This window comes from Punica granatum, chromosome 3, assembly GCF_007655135.1.
Source record: "Punica granatum isolate Tunisia-2019 chromosome 3, ASM765513v2, whole genome shotgun sequence".
In the NCBI taxonomy this organism is placed as follows: domain Eukaryota; kingdom Viridiplantae; phylum Streptophyta; class Magnoliopsida; order Myrtales; family Lythraceae; genus Punica; species Punica granatum.
This window is the reverse complement of record NC_045129.1, coordinates 38,203,538-38,218,450: the sequence shown is the minus strand read 5'-3', so window position 1 is coordinate 38,218,450 and position 14,913 is coordinate 38,203,538. Positions and strand designations below refer to the sequence as shown.

General features: G+C 37.2%; 2 protein-coding genes across 2 annotated transcripts; one reads left to right on the top strand and one right to left on the bottom strand.

Annotated features, from left to right (window-relative positions):
- Positions 1-4,534: 4,534 nt before the first annotated feature.
- Positions 4,535-8,489, top strand: LOC116201272 (putative respiratory burst oxidase homolog protein H). Its single transcript, XM_031532440.1, has 14 exons — positions 4,535-4,891; positions 4,972-5,134; positions 5,225-5,273; positions 5,352-5,465; positions 5,553-6,359; positions 6,596-6,688; positions 6,813-6,928; positions 7,018-7,120; positions 7,229-7,320; positions 7,421-7,595; positions 7,666-7,797; positions 7,881-8,009; positions 8,084-8,162; positions 8,268-8,489. The coding sequence occupies exons 1-14, from the start codon at positions 4,549-4,551 to the stop codon at positions 8,375-8,377; spliced, it is 2,505 nt and encodes an 834-aa protein (XP_031388300.1). The 5' UTR covers positions 4,535-4,548; the 3' UTR covers positions 8,378-8,489.
- A 259-nt stretch (positions 8,490-8,748) lies between these two features.
- Positions 8,749-10,544, bottom strand: LOC116201221 (WUSCHEL-related homeobox 3). The gene is made up of 2 exons (XM_031532362.1): positions 9,824-10,544; positions 8,749-9,343 (listed from the first exon to the last, which is right to left on the bottom strand). The coding sequence occupies exons 1-2, from the start codon at positions 10,238-10,240 to the stop codon at positions 9,083-9,085; spliced, it is 678 nt and encodes a 225-aa protein (XP_031388222.1). The 5' UTR covers positions 10,241-10,544; the 3' UTR covers positions 8,749-9,082.
- Positions 10,545-14,913: the final 4,369 nt, after the last annotated feature.

The following is a 14,913-nucleotide window of genomic DNA, read 5'->3' as shown; positions in this document are numbered from 1 at the left end:
ATACATAAATGGTGACTTAACAAAGCGAGATAGCTCTATTTTTTTATTTGTGATGATGTGATGACTTAAAAATTCAGCTTATACTTTGTTTTAATATATATATGTGTGTGTGTATATTCCCTAAAACGATGATGTATTCTCGACCTATTAGCTAGATTTGAATATTGACTTATCCCGGCTACCCGGCTAGAGATTCTTCTAATGATCTTTGAATGTTGCATTGTTAGTAAAGTCTACTCACTGCGCTGTGAATGCCACGTTGTAAGTTAAATTCACTCATTGACAGCGTAATTTATCAAATATGGCTTACAGTTGAAGATCTAGATCTAATACTCCCACTTGATAACATCAAAAATCAATAGGTAACATTATCTCGTGGAAGAAAGTTATTCGAATCTTTAATTATTTGTAATTTGTTTTCATTGCGTGCCTTTTCTATTTCTCGGCTTTAATGGACAAGAGAAAAGTAAAATAAATGAGTGAGAATTTCGCTAATAAGAATTGAGCTTAATTCAGAGTCGAGAATGAGCGCCACTTAACTGGACACCTTTCTCTTTGAGCCTTCGCCATGTATGAGTTTTCAGCATTTCCCAGTCAAATGCCTAAAGATTTTTGGACCATATTTCAGGAATAGAAATTTCTAGGTAGTGAAATTTTAACCTTTCTTTTTAGGTTACAAAATTTTAACAAATTTTTTTTCTGGTAGTGTCTGAAATTACTGATTTGGAAATTAATTAAGGAGTTTCCAATAAATTTGGCTTGGATAACAAACACATATATCATATTAGTTTGATCATTTATAATTATTATAAGTAAAAGTATAAGATACATATAATATATATTTGATTAAGAATTTTGAATAGTTACACTATATATCATAAAAATGAAAAAAAAATAGAGTACGACTACTTGAAGGTACAATTTTGATCATTTATTAATAAAAAATAAAATGTAGTTATTTTGGTAACAAAAAAGTCGAAATACCCAAACCATCTAAACCTAAATATAAAAATTCAATCATTTAAGTTGATTAAAGAATTATACTATTTATTATATACATATATTATTTATACTATTTATATTATTTATATTTAAGTTAAAAATGAAATAAAACATTCAAATATATTGTCCGCAATTTTTATATAAATTGACTCATTCAATGGATAATTTCTTTTATCAATAACTTTTAAAAATACAATAATTATCAAGAACCAATGATTTATTGGAAAATAAAACAATAAAAATTTTCGCAATAAGATTAAATTTGGTTTCTACGTAATCTATAATCTATAATACATACAGTAAATAAAAATTGGTAATTTAATTATGCATTGATTTTAAAAAGTACACATAATTTGTATATTAGATTAAGAATTTTGAATAGCTATACTATATATCATAAAAAAAATTAAAATACTATTAACCAAGTGTAAATTTTTGATAATTTAATTAAAAAATAAAATATAGTTACTTAAGTAACTAAAAATAGAAATAACCCAACTGTTAAACCTGAATATTAAAGTTGATCTTTTACTTTGTGTTCTATTTCATCAATTATAAAGTAAGGTAAGTAAATTGTAACCTGAGAATAATGTAAAAGGTAAAGTAGCATTCAAATTTATCGTAATGAAATGGAAAGAACGTGATCAAAAGTTAAAAAAAAAGATGTGTATTATTTAAACTTTACACTAACAATTCACTTGCATTTCGAATATAAGAAAATGAACTTATACCCCTATCTGAATGGCCAATTATTAATATATATATATATATATTCGTATTTTACCAATCATATTAATGCATGGATATATTTGTATTAAATCTGAAGAAAAACCAAAAATCATATATTTCATTGCATACATATAATATATAATTATGCAATATTGAAAGAATGAACGAAGCTTATATAGTTAGAAACAAAAAAAAAATTAAGAACAATTTTATATAAAGTATTTGTTATAATCTAAACGTGTAGTATTTAAAAAAAAATATGTTATAAAGCAACTCATATCAAAATCCCGTGCAACACACAGGTAAATTGCTAGTGTATTACTCTGAAAGTATAGAAGCGCAATTATGAGAAGGAGTGTAGTACAATGGAACAAAGTTTGAGCCTAATAATTTATGTTACGTTTGATTTCAAAGTAGAATTTTAAAATTGGATTTTGATTTTGAAAAAGAGTGGTAAAAATATGATCCATCTTTTGACTTTGTATGAGTTATTTTGTTTTGTTGTGAAAAAAAGTGGTATAAATGGGGTCCACTATTTAATTTTGTATAAGTTATTTTGTTTTATTGTTAGTAGAATTAGGTTAAAATTGTGATTTTAAAATCACATTTATAAACCAAACAAGCCATTAGAAATTTTACTTTCCATTCTTGTGCTTGGACTATACCCTGTGCACCTTAGTTAGATTTTCTATTAATTTAATGTGCTAAACTCATGAACCTCTTTTATAATGAAAAAAAAAAAACACAATCACTAATAAATAATAGTTTTAATATAAGAATCCCAATTATTGTAATATTAAGAAATACGGTCATCCTAGTTACAAAAATGTTATAACTAGACAAGTTGCGAAGCAGAAATCGAAGTAGAATTTCACAAGAGGAAGAGAAAAAAGAATCCAAAAAGTAAATGAAGTCTAAAGAGATGACAAGGAAAATATATTTGTATCTACGCCGCATTTAACTCTTGCATTAATTAAGTGGTCTTTCAGTTTCAGTTATGATCAAAAGAAAATGTTGACTACCTAATTACTGAAAGGAAAAAAAATATCGCAATGGTCCCAATTTTTTGAGTTTAAGTCATATGAGTATGACTATGCAAACAACAATTCTAAAACGTTTAAAAAAATGATAGACTTGGTCCATTTTGTAACCGACCTTTAACGGTCTCTGACGTGGACATAATATCATTAAAAACAATCCCAGTTGGCCGTCAATCAGTACACGTGCACCAACCATCGCACGCCATGTCAATAATTCTTAAAGATTTATAAAAAAATCATAATAAATTTAGAAAAATAAAATAAAATTAACTAAAATGAATGCAAATTAGAAAAATGTAAAAAAAGATTTGAAAATAAATAAAATTAAAAAATATTTTGGCATTTTTTTAAAATATGAAAAAATTGAAAAAATTCATAAAAATAGAAATATAATTTGAAATTTTTATAAATAAGAAAAAAATGTAAAAAAAGCAAATACAAAAGAATTCAAAAAATGGAAAAATAATTTGACATTTTATAATAAATACAAAAAAAGGACGACCCAACCTCGACGGGGCTGGGTTCCAAGGGAAGGACTAGATGGGGAGCCCTTCCAACCTTCCATCCCTCCCAATAAGGTCAACAGGGCCTCTAGTGCCTTCAGCAACCTCGCTGGGAGACAAGGGAGGCTGGAAGGGCTCCCTCAATCCTGACCTCCCCCACCCCTAGCCCTCGTCGACCTTATCAATAGGGAGTGGAGACCGAAAGGGCTTCTGGGGAGCCCTTCCGGTCTACCCTCCCTCCCCATCGAGGAAAGAGGTCACTAGAGGCACTGGAGACCCTATCAACCTCGATGGGAGGGAGGGAAGGCCACTCTCCTACATTCCAGCTCCAATAGGTCAAGGTTGGGTCCTTTTTTCAAATTTTTTATGTTATAAAAAATGTCAAAATTTATTTTTTCATTTTTTGTATTTTCTTTTTTAAATATTTTTTCCTATTTTATAAAAACTTCAAATTATTTTTTTATTTTTCTGATTTTTTTATATTTAAAAAATGCCAAAATATTTTTAAATTTTATTTATTTTCAAATCCTTTTACTTTTCTAATTTTTTTTTTACATTTTTTCTGATTTTCATTTGCTTTGTTATGGTTTTTTTATATAAATCTTTAAGAACTATTAAAGTGACGTGCGATAACTGGTCTACGTGTAGCGATTGACGGCCAACTGGGATTATTTTTAATGGTGTTATGTCCATGTCAACAGTCAGTTACGAGATGGACCAAATATATCACTTTTCTAATGTTTTAGGATTGTCTTTTATAAAGTCAAACTTATAGGATTCAAATTCACAAAATAGCAAGATTTTAGTACCATCAATATCTTTTTCCCAAAAAAAAAAAGGGCAGTTACGACGGATGTAATTTATGTTCCAATTGTTTGGTGCATCTGATGTTTGATCATAAAGGGCACCGAAAAAATAAATAAATTGGGAAAAAAGATGGATCTATGCAGACGTTGAAACTCTCTTATATTAACATCGATACGCAAAAATGTTCAAACTTCAAACTCTGTTAAATTCCTGAAAGAATTTTTGGTTAATGATTTTCTTTCTCTTGTATTAAGAACATTAATGGCAGAATTGATGAAACTACAAACATTATTAGCCCAATTTTATTTTCCTATCTTTAGGAAACTGATCCTTGGCCTCTCAATGATTGTCCAATTCGTAGCGTTCTCCCACTCATCCTGGTTTCCATCCCCTGCCTGCATTGCCTGGAGGCTTCACTCCTTTTCCCTCCATTCATGTTTCGGCAGTTTTCTGAAACTTGCAGTATTATGAGGGCTCATCAAGACGATTCCAGGGGATCAACGAGGCGGTCGTCTCTTGGGAGCATCGATATCAACGACACTAACCAATCCTTTTCGGACAGTGATGGCGGAAGATATCCTGATGCTCCGTCATTGTCCAAGAACGCAAGCGTCGCTGAGAATAAGGGTGCTGCTCCACATCTTGGCCCCAAGATGGACAGGACGGCATCGCGGGGCCTCATGGGCCTTCGGTTCCTTGACAGGGCGAGGACAGGGAAGGAGGACGAAGCGTGGAGGACCATCGAGATGCGATACAATCAGCTAGCCGGGAATGGGAAGCTCCCCAGGGACAAATTCGGAGCGTGTATTGGTAATCAGTTACCGTTATTTGGAATTTCTGTCACTTTTTGCCTGGAAAGAAATCACAATGTCAATGTGCTTGGCGACTAGGGATGGGAGATTCGAAGGAATTTGCGGGAGAGTTGTTTGACACGTTGGCCAGACGTAGAAAAGTGAGTGCCGGGGATGGAATCACGAAGCTGGAACTCAGGATCTTCTGGGAAGACATGATGAAGCGAGACCTCGACTCGCGACTTCAAATATTCTTCGACATGTAAACAAGAAGCCATCCATGTGATTTCCTACATTTGTTGCTCCATTTGATATTTAAAGGAGACATTGTGAAATTTTTATTGGGTTTCAGGTGCGATAAGAATGGAGATGGGAGGTTGACAGAGGACGAGGTTACAGAGGTGAGAAAAAAACAGCCATTTGATTACTGTTGAAATTTCTCAATTTGTTTCATCAATTAAAGTGAGATTTTTTGAAAGGTGATAGTGCTGAGCGCGGCGTCGAATAGGTTAGCAAATCTCAAGCAGCAGGCTGCCGACTATGCGTCCTTGATCATGGAAGAACTCGACCCAGACCAGAAAGGATACATCGAGGTAAAATCAAGTTCAGGCAATCCTCTGATTGATTTGTGTTGGGCATTGCTTTCGAGTCTAAATTCTCCAAGTTTATGTGTTTTGCAGATGTGGCAGTTAGAGACACTGCTAAGGCAAATGGTCAGCCAAGAAGAGAGACACAAGCTCAGACAACAAACTCAGAACCTCACGAAGACGATGATACCAGAAAATTATCGGCACCCACTCCGCCGATTCTTTATGCTTAAAATCGAGATGATCAATGATAACTGGAAAAGAATCTGGGTCGTTGCTGTTTGGGTGTATATAAACTTATTCCTCTTCTTCTGGAAGTTCAATATGTATAAGAAAACCGACAAGTTTAAGGTCACCGGTTACTGCATCTGCTTTGCCAAGGGTTCCGCCGAGACCCTAAATCTCAACATGGCCCTCATCCTCCTCCCAGTGTGCAGAAGAACTTTGACAAAGCTCAGGTCAACCTTCCTTTCGACATTCATCCCTTTCGATGACAATATCAACTTCCACAAGCTCATAGCCTCTGCAATTGCAATGGCATCCTTCATCCATGTCGTGATGCACTTTGGATGCAACTTCCCTAGGATTACTTCCTGCCCCAGGTCTTTGTTCATGGAGATATTTGGTTCGGCCTTCCATGGCCACCAGCCCAGTTATTGGGATTTGGTAGACAACATGTCGACCGTGAGCGGCATCATCATGAGTGTAATTATGGCCTTTTCGTTCATGCTCGCAACGCACTGGTTTAGGCGGAATGTGATCAAGCTGCCCGGGCAGTTCCACCACCTTGCCGGTTTCAACGCATTTTGGTATGCTCACCACCTACTTGTCTTCGTGTACGTGTTCTACGTCATCCATGGACTCTTCCTCGTCTTTGAGCGGCCCTGGTACACAAAAACGGTACATGAAATACAATTTCTCTACCCGTCCTCTTGAAGTATGGCCTCCGTTAGGGCGTATTGCTATGGATAACCCATCATTGTTGCTCGAAAATTCCATATAATCAATTGACAATCCTGTGAAAAGCTGCTTGACATGATGCCCTGTATTGTAGTCATGTTGTTGCATCACGGATGCATCGGGCTATGGCTATGCCAGTATTCTGATAATGTGCATTTTACTGCTTTGTTCTGCAGACATGGATGTACATTGGAGGCCCTGTCTTGCTTTACACTTTTGAAAGAACTCTAATCACTGATGAAGTCACGCATCGAGTCAGCATTATCAAGGTCAGAAGTCAATCTCATCTCTTATGTCCGGTGTTCATTCTCTCTCTCTCTCTCTCTATATATATATATATTTACGATTCCTCGAGTTTTTCCTTTGTATAATTTTGGACAACAATAATTGCAGGCAACTGTGTATACTGGGAACGTTCTGTCTCTGTCCATGAGCAAGCCTCTGGGGTTCGAGTACCTGAGCGGAATGTACCTGCTTGTGAAATGCCCTACCATCTCCAATTTCGAATGGTATCACACTAAATCGTGCTATGAAAGGTCATCGGTTGAATTATCACCTAAAACAAATTTCTCACAGATGGTTTCCGGGTTTTTCACAGGCATCCTTTTTCTATCACTTCGGCACCAGACGATGATTGCCTAAGTGTGCATATACGAGCTCTGGGAGATTGGACTAGTGAGCTCAAGAACAGATTCAAGAAGGTACGTATTTGGCATAAACTATGCTTGTCATTAACTTCAAAGGAATCTCCAAAACTTTCGAAATGTCCTGATATTCGAATCTAAGAGGATAAGGAGAAACATTTGCAGGTTTGTGAGGATCCAAGTACAAAACCGAGAGTGCAAGGCCTAATGAAAGTGGCGACCAAAGTAGCAGTTGACTTCCATGAAGCAGAAGCAAGGTTATGGAACAGAATTTCCCCCCAAATAGTGATTCTTCTTTGGCTTTAATTCACTCATGATTGTTTTTTACCGACTCCGATAAGTCGTCAATTATTGCAGAAATTTTCCTCGGATCCTAATCAAAGGACCCTATGGAGCCCCGGCTCAAGACTACAAGAAATACGACATACTTCTTCTTATCGGCCTAGGAATCGGAGCGACTCCATTCATTAGCATAATAAAAGACATTCTAAACCATGTCAAGCAGAAGAACCTTAATAATGTGGGTTGGAGAGTCAGTCAGACATAAATTTACCCGAGATGACAAAACATTGACCTACTCGCTTGAAAATTTATTGCAGAAGACAAAAGATGAGGATGCTCCGGAAGCCTGGAAAAGTCCTGAAAGGGCATATTTTTATTGGGTAACTAGGGAACAGGGCTCGTTCGAGTGGTTTAAGGGTGTCATGGATGATATTGCGGAAAGCGATCAACATGTTAGTTCAAACTTTTATCTCTGGACAATCACCTGTCATCAATTCTTTCGAATTATCTTATCTTTCTGTTTACTTTGTTGCAGAATATAATAGAGATGCACAATTACTTAACTTGTGTATACGAAGAAGGGGATGCTCGGTCTGCACTCATTGCAATGGTACAGAAACTTCAGCATGCAAAGAATGGAGTCGACATCGTCTCACAAAGCAAGGTATATGTCCATTTAAATAGAGAACTATTTTCCAATTGGTTTGTTCGGGAACATGCCTGACACTTCCTCTGCAGATAAAAACACATTTTGCGAGGCCTAACTGGGGGAAGGTGTTCTCTCAACTGGCAGCTGCACATAAGTCCTCTCGAATAGGTAGGTTAGTTGAGGAAATAGATAAAATGCTAAGAACCATTAAATTGTCTTCCGCAAAATCCGATTCTCATCTAATTATTCAACATATTGGTGATGTTCTTGCAGGCGTTTTCTATTGTGGAAGTGCGACCCTAACAAAGACACTAAGGAATTTATGTCAAGAATTTAGCATGGAGTCATCGACTCGCTTCCATTTCCACAAGGAAAAATTTTAGATTATAATCCATTGTTGCTTTGGCAGTTCAGATACATGGCAGAGTAATTTTTAACACAGACGTGGAAGGAGACAATGTTCGAAAATTTTGCACATTATATAGACAGAAAAATGAAACAACATTATATTTTTCTTTTAAATTTTTAACATAAACAGAAGCAATATTTTGATTCTTAATTAGCCTCTCATCATTTTCTTGACATCTTCATATGTTGTCTTCTTTGTGCAAGGTTGGGATTTCCCGGACACGATTCTTGAGGCTGCCCGATTTCCTTTCTATACAACAGCGTGAAATTAAGAATTCCTAGAAAAAATGTTCCTTCAAGAAAATTAAGGCAGCTTTAGTTTGGAATAATTGAGAGAATCAAGAAGAAAGAAGAAAAGCTGCAAGTGCTCATAAGTCATAACTACTCATTATACAGTTGTGATGTTTCTCATTCCAAGAGACCTTAAAACACAACAGAACTAAGCAAAAAGGTAAGGGTGAAAGTGAGAAAAAACAAATTGATTGGACAGACCTCTAGGAATAACTAACCTAGTACAATTCTAGAGGCGGAGGGACAAGTCGGGTTAGAGTTAACACTTGGTCACACCAAAGTCCATGGGAGATTAAAACCCAGCAGTGAGAAACTTGCTCTCGCCATTAAAATCTTATTGAGCTAATAATGCAGTTGGCATAATTATTAGGCTTGGTTGGTTCCTATTGTTAAACCGGCTGGACAGTAGCATTTTCACGGTCTTCTCTGAGATTGGTGGAAGTGGTGGGGAAGAGTTGGAGGGTTTGGAGGGGTCTAGCGGGACAACGATCCGATGAATCCACGTCCACAACCATCATCCAACCCCCACTGTACATTTTCATCACGCTCTTCTCCATATCCGCCTTCTGATGATCATTTCCGATGATTTCTCTCCTCCAGCTGTTATACTCCATAGTCGACCTTGATTCTGCTCCACCAATGTTCCCTCCCTACAAATCAAGGAATGAACACATGAAATGCCTTAGGGTTTCCTAAGCTAATCAATCCATATTGGGTCACTCAAGTCGTATGTCATGTGATTCATATTTAAGGAGCAGTTAAGTCGCATGACATGATATTCAACTGTTAAATGGAACTTGAGAAATATGATATATGCAACTGTGTTTTACTTCAAAAGTTGTTCATCCTCCAAAATGTTTTACTGCGAGGTTTAACATGGTCCCTCATGCTGCATCATCTGTACAAAGAACAGAAAAATATCAAAACATAATTGCCTTGAACAAATTTTGGCCGTTTCATATGGCAATTCAGTTCCTTTCCATCTTACCGAACCTGACTATAGTAGCATTTTCATTCTATTCGGGAAAACATCTTATCAAATACAATATTGAGATCTTCATAGGAAATATGGCGGCTCGAGTTCCACTTCGTATTCATGCATAATTAGTACCAAATGAGGCATAAGTCACCTGAGGAGGATAGCTCAAGGAAGCCAGAGGAGGAGAAGGAGGTAGGTTATAACAGCTGAGCTGTCGGAAAGCAGAAGCAGAAGCAGGGCACTGATGGTGATCGAGGTAGATGGGGCAAAAGCTGCAACCGGGGCTGAGGTGCTGTTGAAAAAGCTGTTGCTGCTGTTGCTGTTGCTGCTGCTGTTGTTGAAGCTGCTTCGTGAGCTTCCTCCTCAGCTTCTGCCTGTCCCTAGCCTTGTGGTTCTGGAACCAGTAGAACACATTCTTTCCCTCAATCTTCCCATACAGAGAGAGGTGCGCTGTGATCTGTTGTATCTGCGATGCACTGGGAGTTCGTACGCCAGTCCTGTACATCTCCTCCAATATCATCAGCTGCTCCGGGGTCGGGCACCACCTTGCTGAAGCTGCTGGGGACATCTTCAACTCAATCAACTTCAGATTTCTTCTTCCGTTCTAATTCTTCTCTCTCTCTTTCTGTTTGGTGTTTGGGTGTTGTTTCTCTAGCCAGGGAAGTTGAGAGAGAATAGCGAGAGTATTAATAGGGTGAGTTGGATAGGGAAATAAAAACATGACCAGAACCGGCACTGGACTCGGCAAAGGCGCAAACTGTTAATAATTCCATTCATTGACACTGCCAGGTTGTCTTTAAACACTGTCCACTCATCCCGAAAGCCCTCCTGTATCAAACGGGAACACGGTGTTATGTTTACTGTCTGGTTTCCAGTTCTCACATGTAAGCGAGCAGAATGACCAAACAAGTATTACCCACTCCGTTATGATGTTAAAACGGGTGATTCAGACAAAAGCAGCATACATGTACTGGGTCCTCACTAATGAACTATACTCCTATTTAAAATCCTAATTAGTTCCACATCTATCATGCACGAGCTGGTTGAATGAGTAAACAATATTCATTCTCGCAAACATGTATTTACATGGAACACCATAAGTCCGACCTTCTCCAGACTAATTGCTAATTCCATATATGATATCATTGTCAAGCAATCGAAGCACTGTGTCTTGTGCAGTTGTGCACTGGTTGGTGTCAAATTCTCGCAGCTTGGCTCTATCGTTATCTCATTTGGTTAGTAGGTTATCTTCTTGATACCATGTCAAATGTTGCCGATCTACTTGGAGGAGTTTGGAGATAGGAGAGGGACAAAGAGCAGGATGGGAGAACAAAATAAAATGTGAGGAAATAGAAGAAGAAGGAAAAGGTGGAGTTGTCATGCTGATGTCTCCCTTCAGAGAGGCAGTCAGTGTGTAGGAATTCAATTCAAAATCCATGCACACACAGACAGAGAGAGAGACAGAGAGGGACAGAGAGAAAGAGAGAGGGAGAGAGATAAAGGGAGAGAGAGAGAGAGAGAGAGAGAGAGAGAATGATAATTTCATCATCACCCTATCATTTACTTCCTCAACAGAATGAAAGGTCAGAGGACATAAAGTAAAGTTGGAGAGAGAGCGAGGTGACATGTCCCCTTCATCCACTGTTCATCTGTGATCACTCATTTTGTTTGCATTTCCTCACAACCTTGTTCCCAAAACGAGCAATGGAACCCTCCTTCTCTGTCCCTTATGGTCCCTTGATTTATAATTGTACAGTCCCATGGCTTGTTGTCAAAACTAACCTACCCTTTTATTAAAGTCATATATACATACATACATAAACGTATACACGTACATCCGAAACAATACATCAGCCGCTAGTACTGTATGTTCTTCAATATTTCATCCGGGTCGAAATAAATTTTCCTGCATATACTATGCCATAGTTTAGATTAGGCAGGGCTGTATTGTTCGATACTGTTATTTGCAAGTAAATTAAATACAAGAATAGTTTTTTCATCTAATTCCCTGTTATAATTTCGGCTCTGTGTATACTGTGAGAACTTAAGAGACCTTCCCTTTTCCCCTCTAACATTGGCTCGGCTGATCCCATTTATTGGCTCTTCCAGAATTGATTAAATCCTGGTGACCCAACTGGGAGACAATTGCATTGGTCTCTCATTTATCATCCCCTGTAGAAACAAATATTCAAATCCCCCTGCCATGGTATTGTAGAATTATCTCTTCAATTCCAACCTTCCAAGTTAAAAAAAGACCATATAAATGCCGGGTAAGCTTGTTACTCGGAGTGCGGCAGGAGGAGTGCAGCAATAGGTTCCATAAAAACTTTATTGCTGATTTTTAAGTAGAAGCAGCGTGAGGTATATATGAAGTTTTAAAAGACCACAGCTCAGATTGAATGTGGTGGTTGCAAAAGTGATTTCATCCAGCATGTTATATATGCTCAATTGTGAAGAAAATTGTTTCTGCTTATTATGTATTCCAAAGTCTTAACATCCACCGGCTAATAGATACAGTACTGTAGTATAGTTCATTAGTTAGCTTACCATATGTACGTACTGTCTCTTTAACATCTACTTATCCACGCTCCATAGCTAGAATGTGCTGGAGTCGAGTCTCAATCGGGATAAGGACTTGAATTTGAGTAGTTAATTAATAATCACAGTGGTAAAAAGGTGGGGTTGTAAAATTGATGAGAGGTCCTTAGTATTAGGAACAGTTCGAATATACTAAATGGAAAGCACGAAGCAAAACGGATATATCAGTGCTCTCCCCAAAAGTCCATTAAAAAGCTGGGGCGTTTTAATTCCAGCAACAGTATAGAGAGCAGCAGCCCCACCAGCACACTGATCTGGAACATGCCCAACTCAAACTTTAACTCGGGACGAAAAAAAGATAAAAATACCGTCTCGGCCGGTCTCTTCTTTTTTGTATGTATGTCTCTCGTCACGAGTATTCGGATCACTGTTTTGTCATGTAACAAGCCGTAACAATGAATTAGAACCTGTAGCGCAAGCTCCTAAATCCCAATTTCAGGACGGGTGAAATACGGTTCTACGGGCAATGGACAAACGGGAACGGCACCATGTGCTTGAGAAACGAGATGGGAGGACACTGGGGAGGATTAAATGAGGGATATGAGGGGCACCAGAACCGGGAGTGAAAGGTCTAAAGAAGATAGAGCGAGCTTAGCTTGTATTTGGTTTTCGAGTTGGATTAATTATCAAATTCAATTTGATTTTGTATAAGGATGACAAGTATTGAAAAGATATATTAAGATCTGCAAATATATATGTATATATAGATGTGAAAATAGATAGAAATTTTATTATTAAAAAATTAATTATAAAAATAATTTTAAAAAAGTATGAGTGATAAATTATTATTAAATGGAAGAAAAAAAATAAAACGATATTAATTATATTGTTGAATATGAAAAAAAATAGAGTTAAGTTGGATAAAATTGGATTATTACATTAAAAAAAAAAGAAAAAAGGAAGCCAGTCATTTTAATTTGGACTTTACATGGGCAAAGAGAGAGAGAGAACATATACTACAACCTGCAAAACTTTTAACCGTTTAATCACTTTTCAGTCGTTCCCCATTTCTGAAATGGAAGAGAGAGAAATTTATGATTCTTTTTTTTTTTTGATAAAAGCACAACGGATTATAATTAATTCTTACTCGGACAGGTTAATCTTACTGCAAGATACTGTCATAGACCTTCGAGCTCCTAACTTATAAATAAAAAGTCTATAATTTGTCAACCGTATTAATTTTATATCCCGTTTGATTTTATTTTATTTATTGGGGGTGTGGGGCTACTAAGATATGTCAAAGGAAAAGAACAGAAGGTGGGGAGGTGTGAGGGGAGAACTCAGGTCAGGAGTGTCTTATCAAATGAATGGGGAACAGAACAGAACAGTTGTGTGTGCGTTTATGTAAATGTTTGGAACCAATTTTTGGTTCTTCGTTAACGGGGTTGATGTGGTGGGAAAAGGAAACTGAGATTCGTCCTTTAGAATCGCTCATTGCAGCATCAAATCATTCTGATGCTCTCTCTCTCTCATTCTGAGCAATAAATTATCATGCTGTCATGATAATCTATGAATCTCCTCGGGCAGTAACTATGTAGGTTTTTCCTATTTTCGTCCATGTCAATTACTTCTTGGGCAATTGAATGAACGACCTGAGAGTGAAATTTCCCGGATGGACATAATAGAGTTACGGAGAAAGGTCATATATCTTAGGGCGGGGCACGGTTGTTGAGACCGCGATCTAAAGTTAAGGTAAATTATGATCCCTACACATCCTTACTTTTGTGCAATGTAGTAGGAACATTGGCTATACATACATACATATATATATATATATATATATATACATACTACATGAAGGTGTGTTATCAACTGTAAGGAGATGCCGCGGTACGTGAAAACGAGCCTTGACAAGAATGATGCATGCTTAGTTCCATTTCTTTTTTGGAGGCCCCCTGAACCGTTGTGTGCATCATCCTGAACCCTATAGAAACAAGATCATTAATTCGGTCATGTCTAGCTAGCTCTAATTGAATTGATTTTGATTTTAATTTGTTGTCCATTTTTTATGCTTTTTGGGAAGGTTTTGGGGAAAGGCAACAGTGGAAGATCATATCTATCCAAGTGGGCAAATGGGTGATGGGAACACGCAAAATAGGTTTGGGCAAAGTCATTTTGATTTGACAGTAGAAGAAGAAGAAGAAGAAGAAGAAGGGCACAGAGGCAAGAGAAAAGGGTCCAATCCACTCCGCTGCACCAGTATGGATCCCTAGCTAAACCTTGCGATTTTGTGCTACCCTAAAAACTACAGAAGCCGAACCTATTCATCAGTCGGGACAAAGTTCGACACGACAACATTATTATTGTTGGTACTATGTCATCTAGCTATAGCTACGTCCTCGCTCCTTTTATCTTGGTTCTTATTATCCAGCTCCTTTCTCCCAATTATATATCACCCACTATCTTTTGCACTTTTCAACCAGCTGCATTATTTTGTTTTTTTTTCCCCTTGAACCAGCAGTACTCAATTCTAATTATGGCATTACAACAAAATGTACAGCTTTTCCTGGCCGGCCAGTCGATCGGAACTAGTTTCAATGAGCAAAGCCCGTCCCCGCATGACATTTGCATGACTTGACAAATCATGTCGCAACAGCCAACCTCGGTTTTTAACTCGCGTATGAGATCATCACCTATTAATGT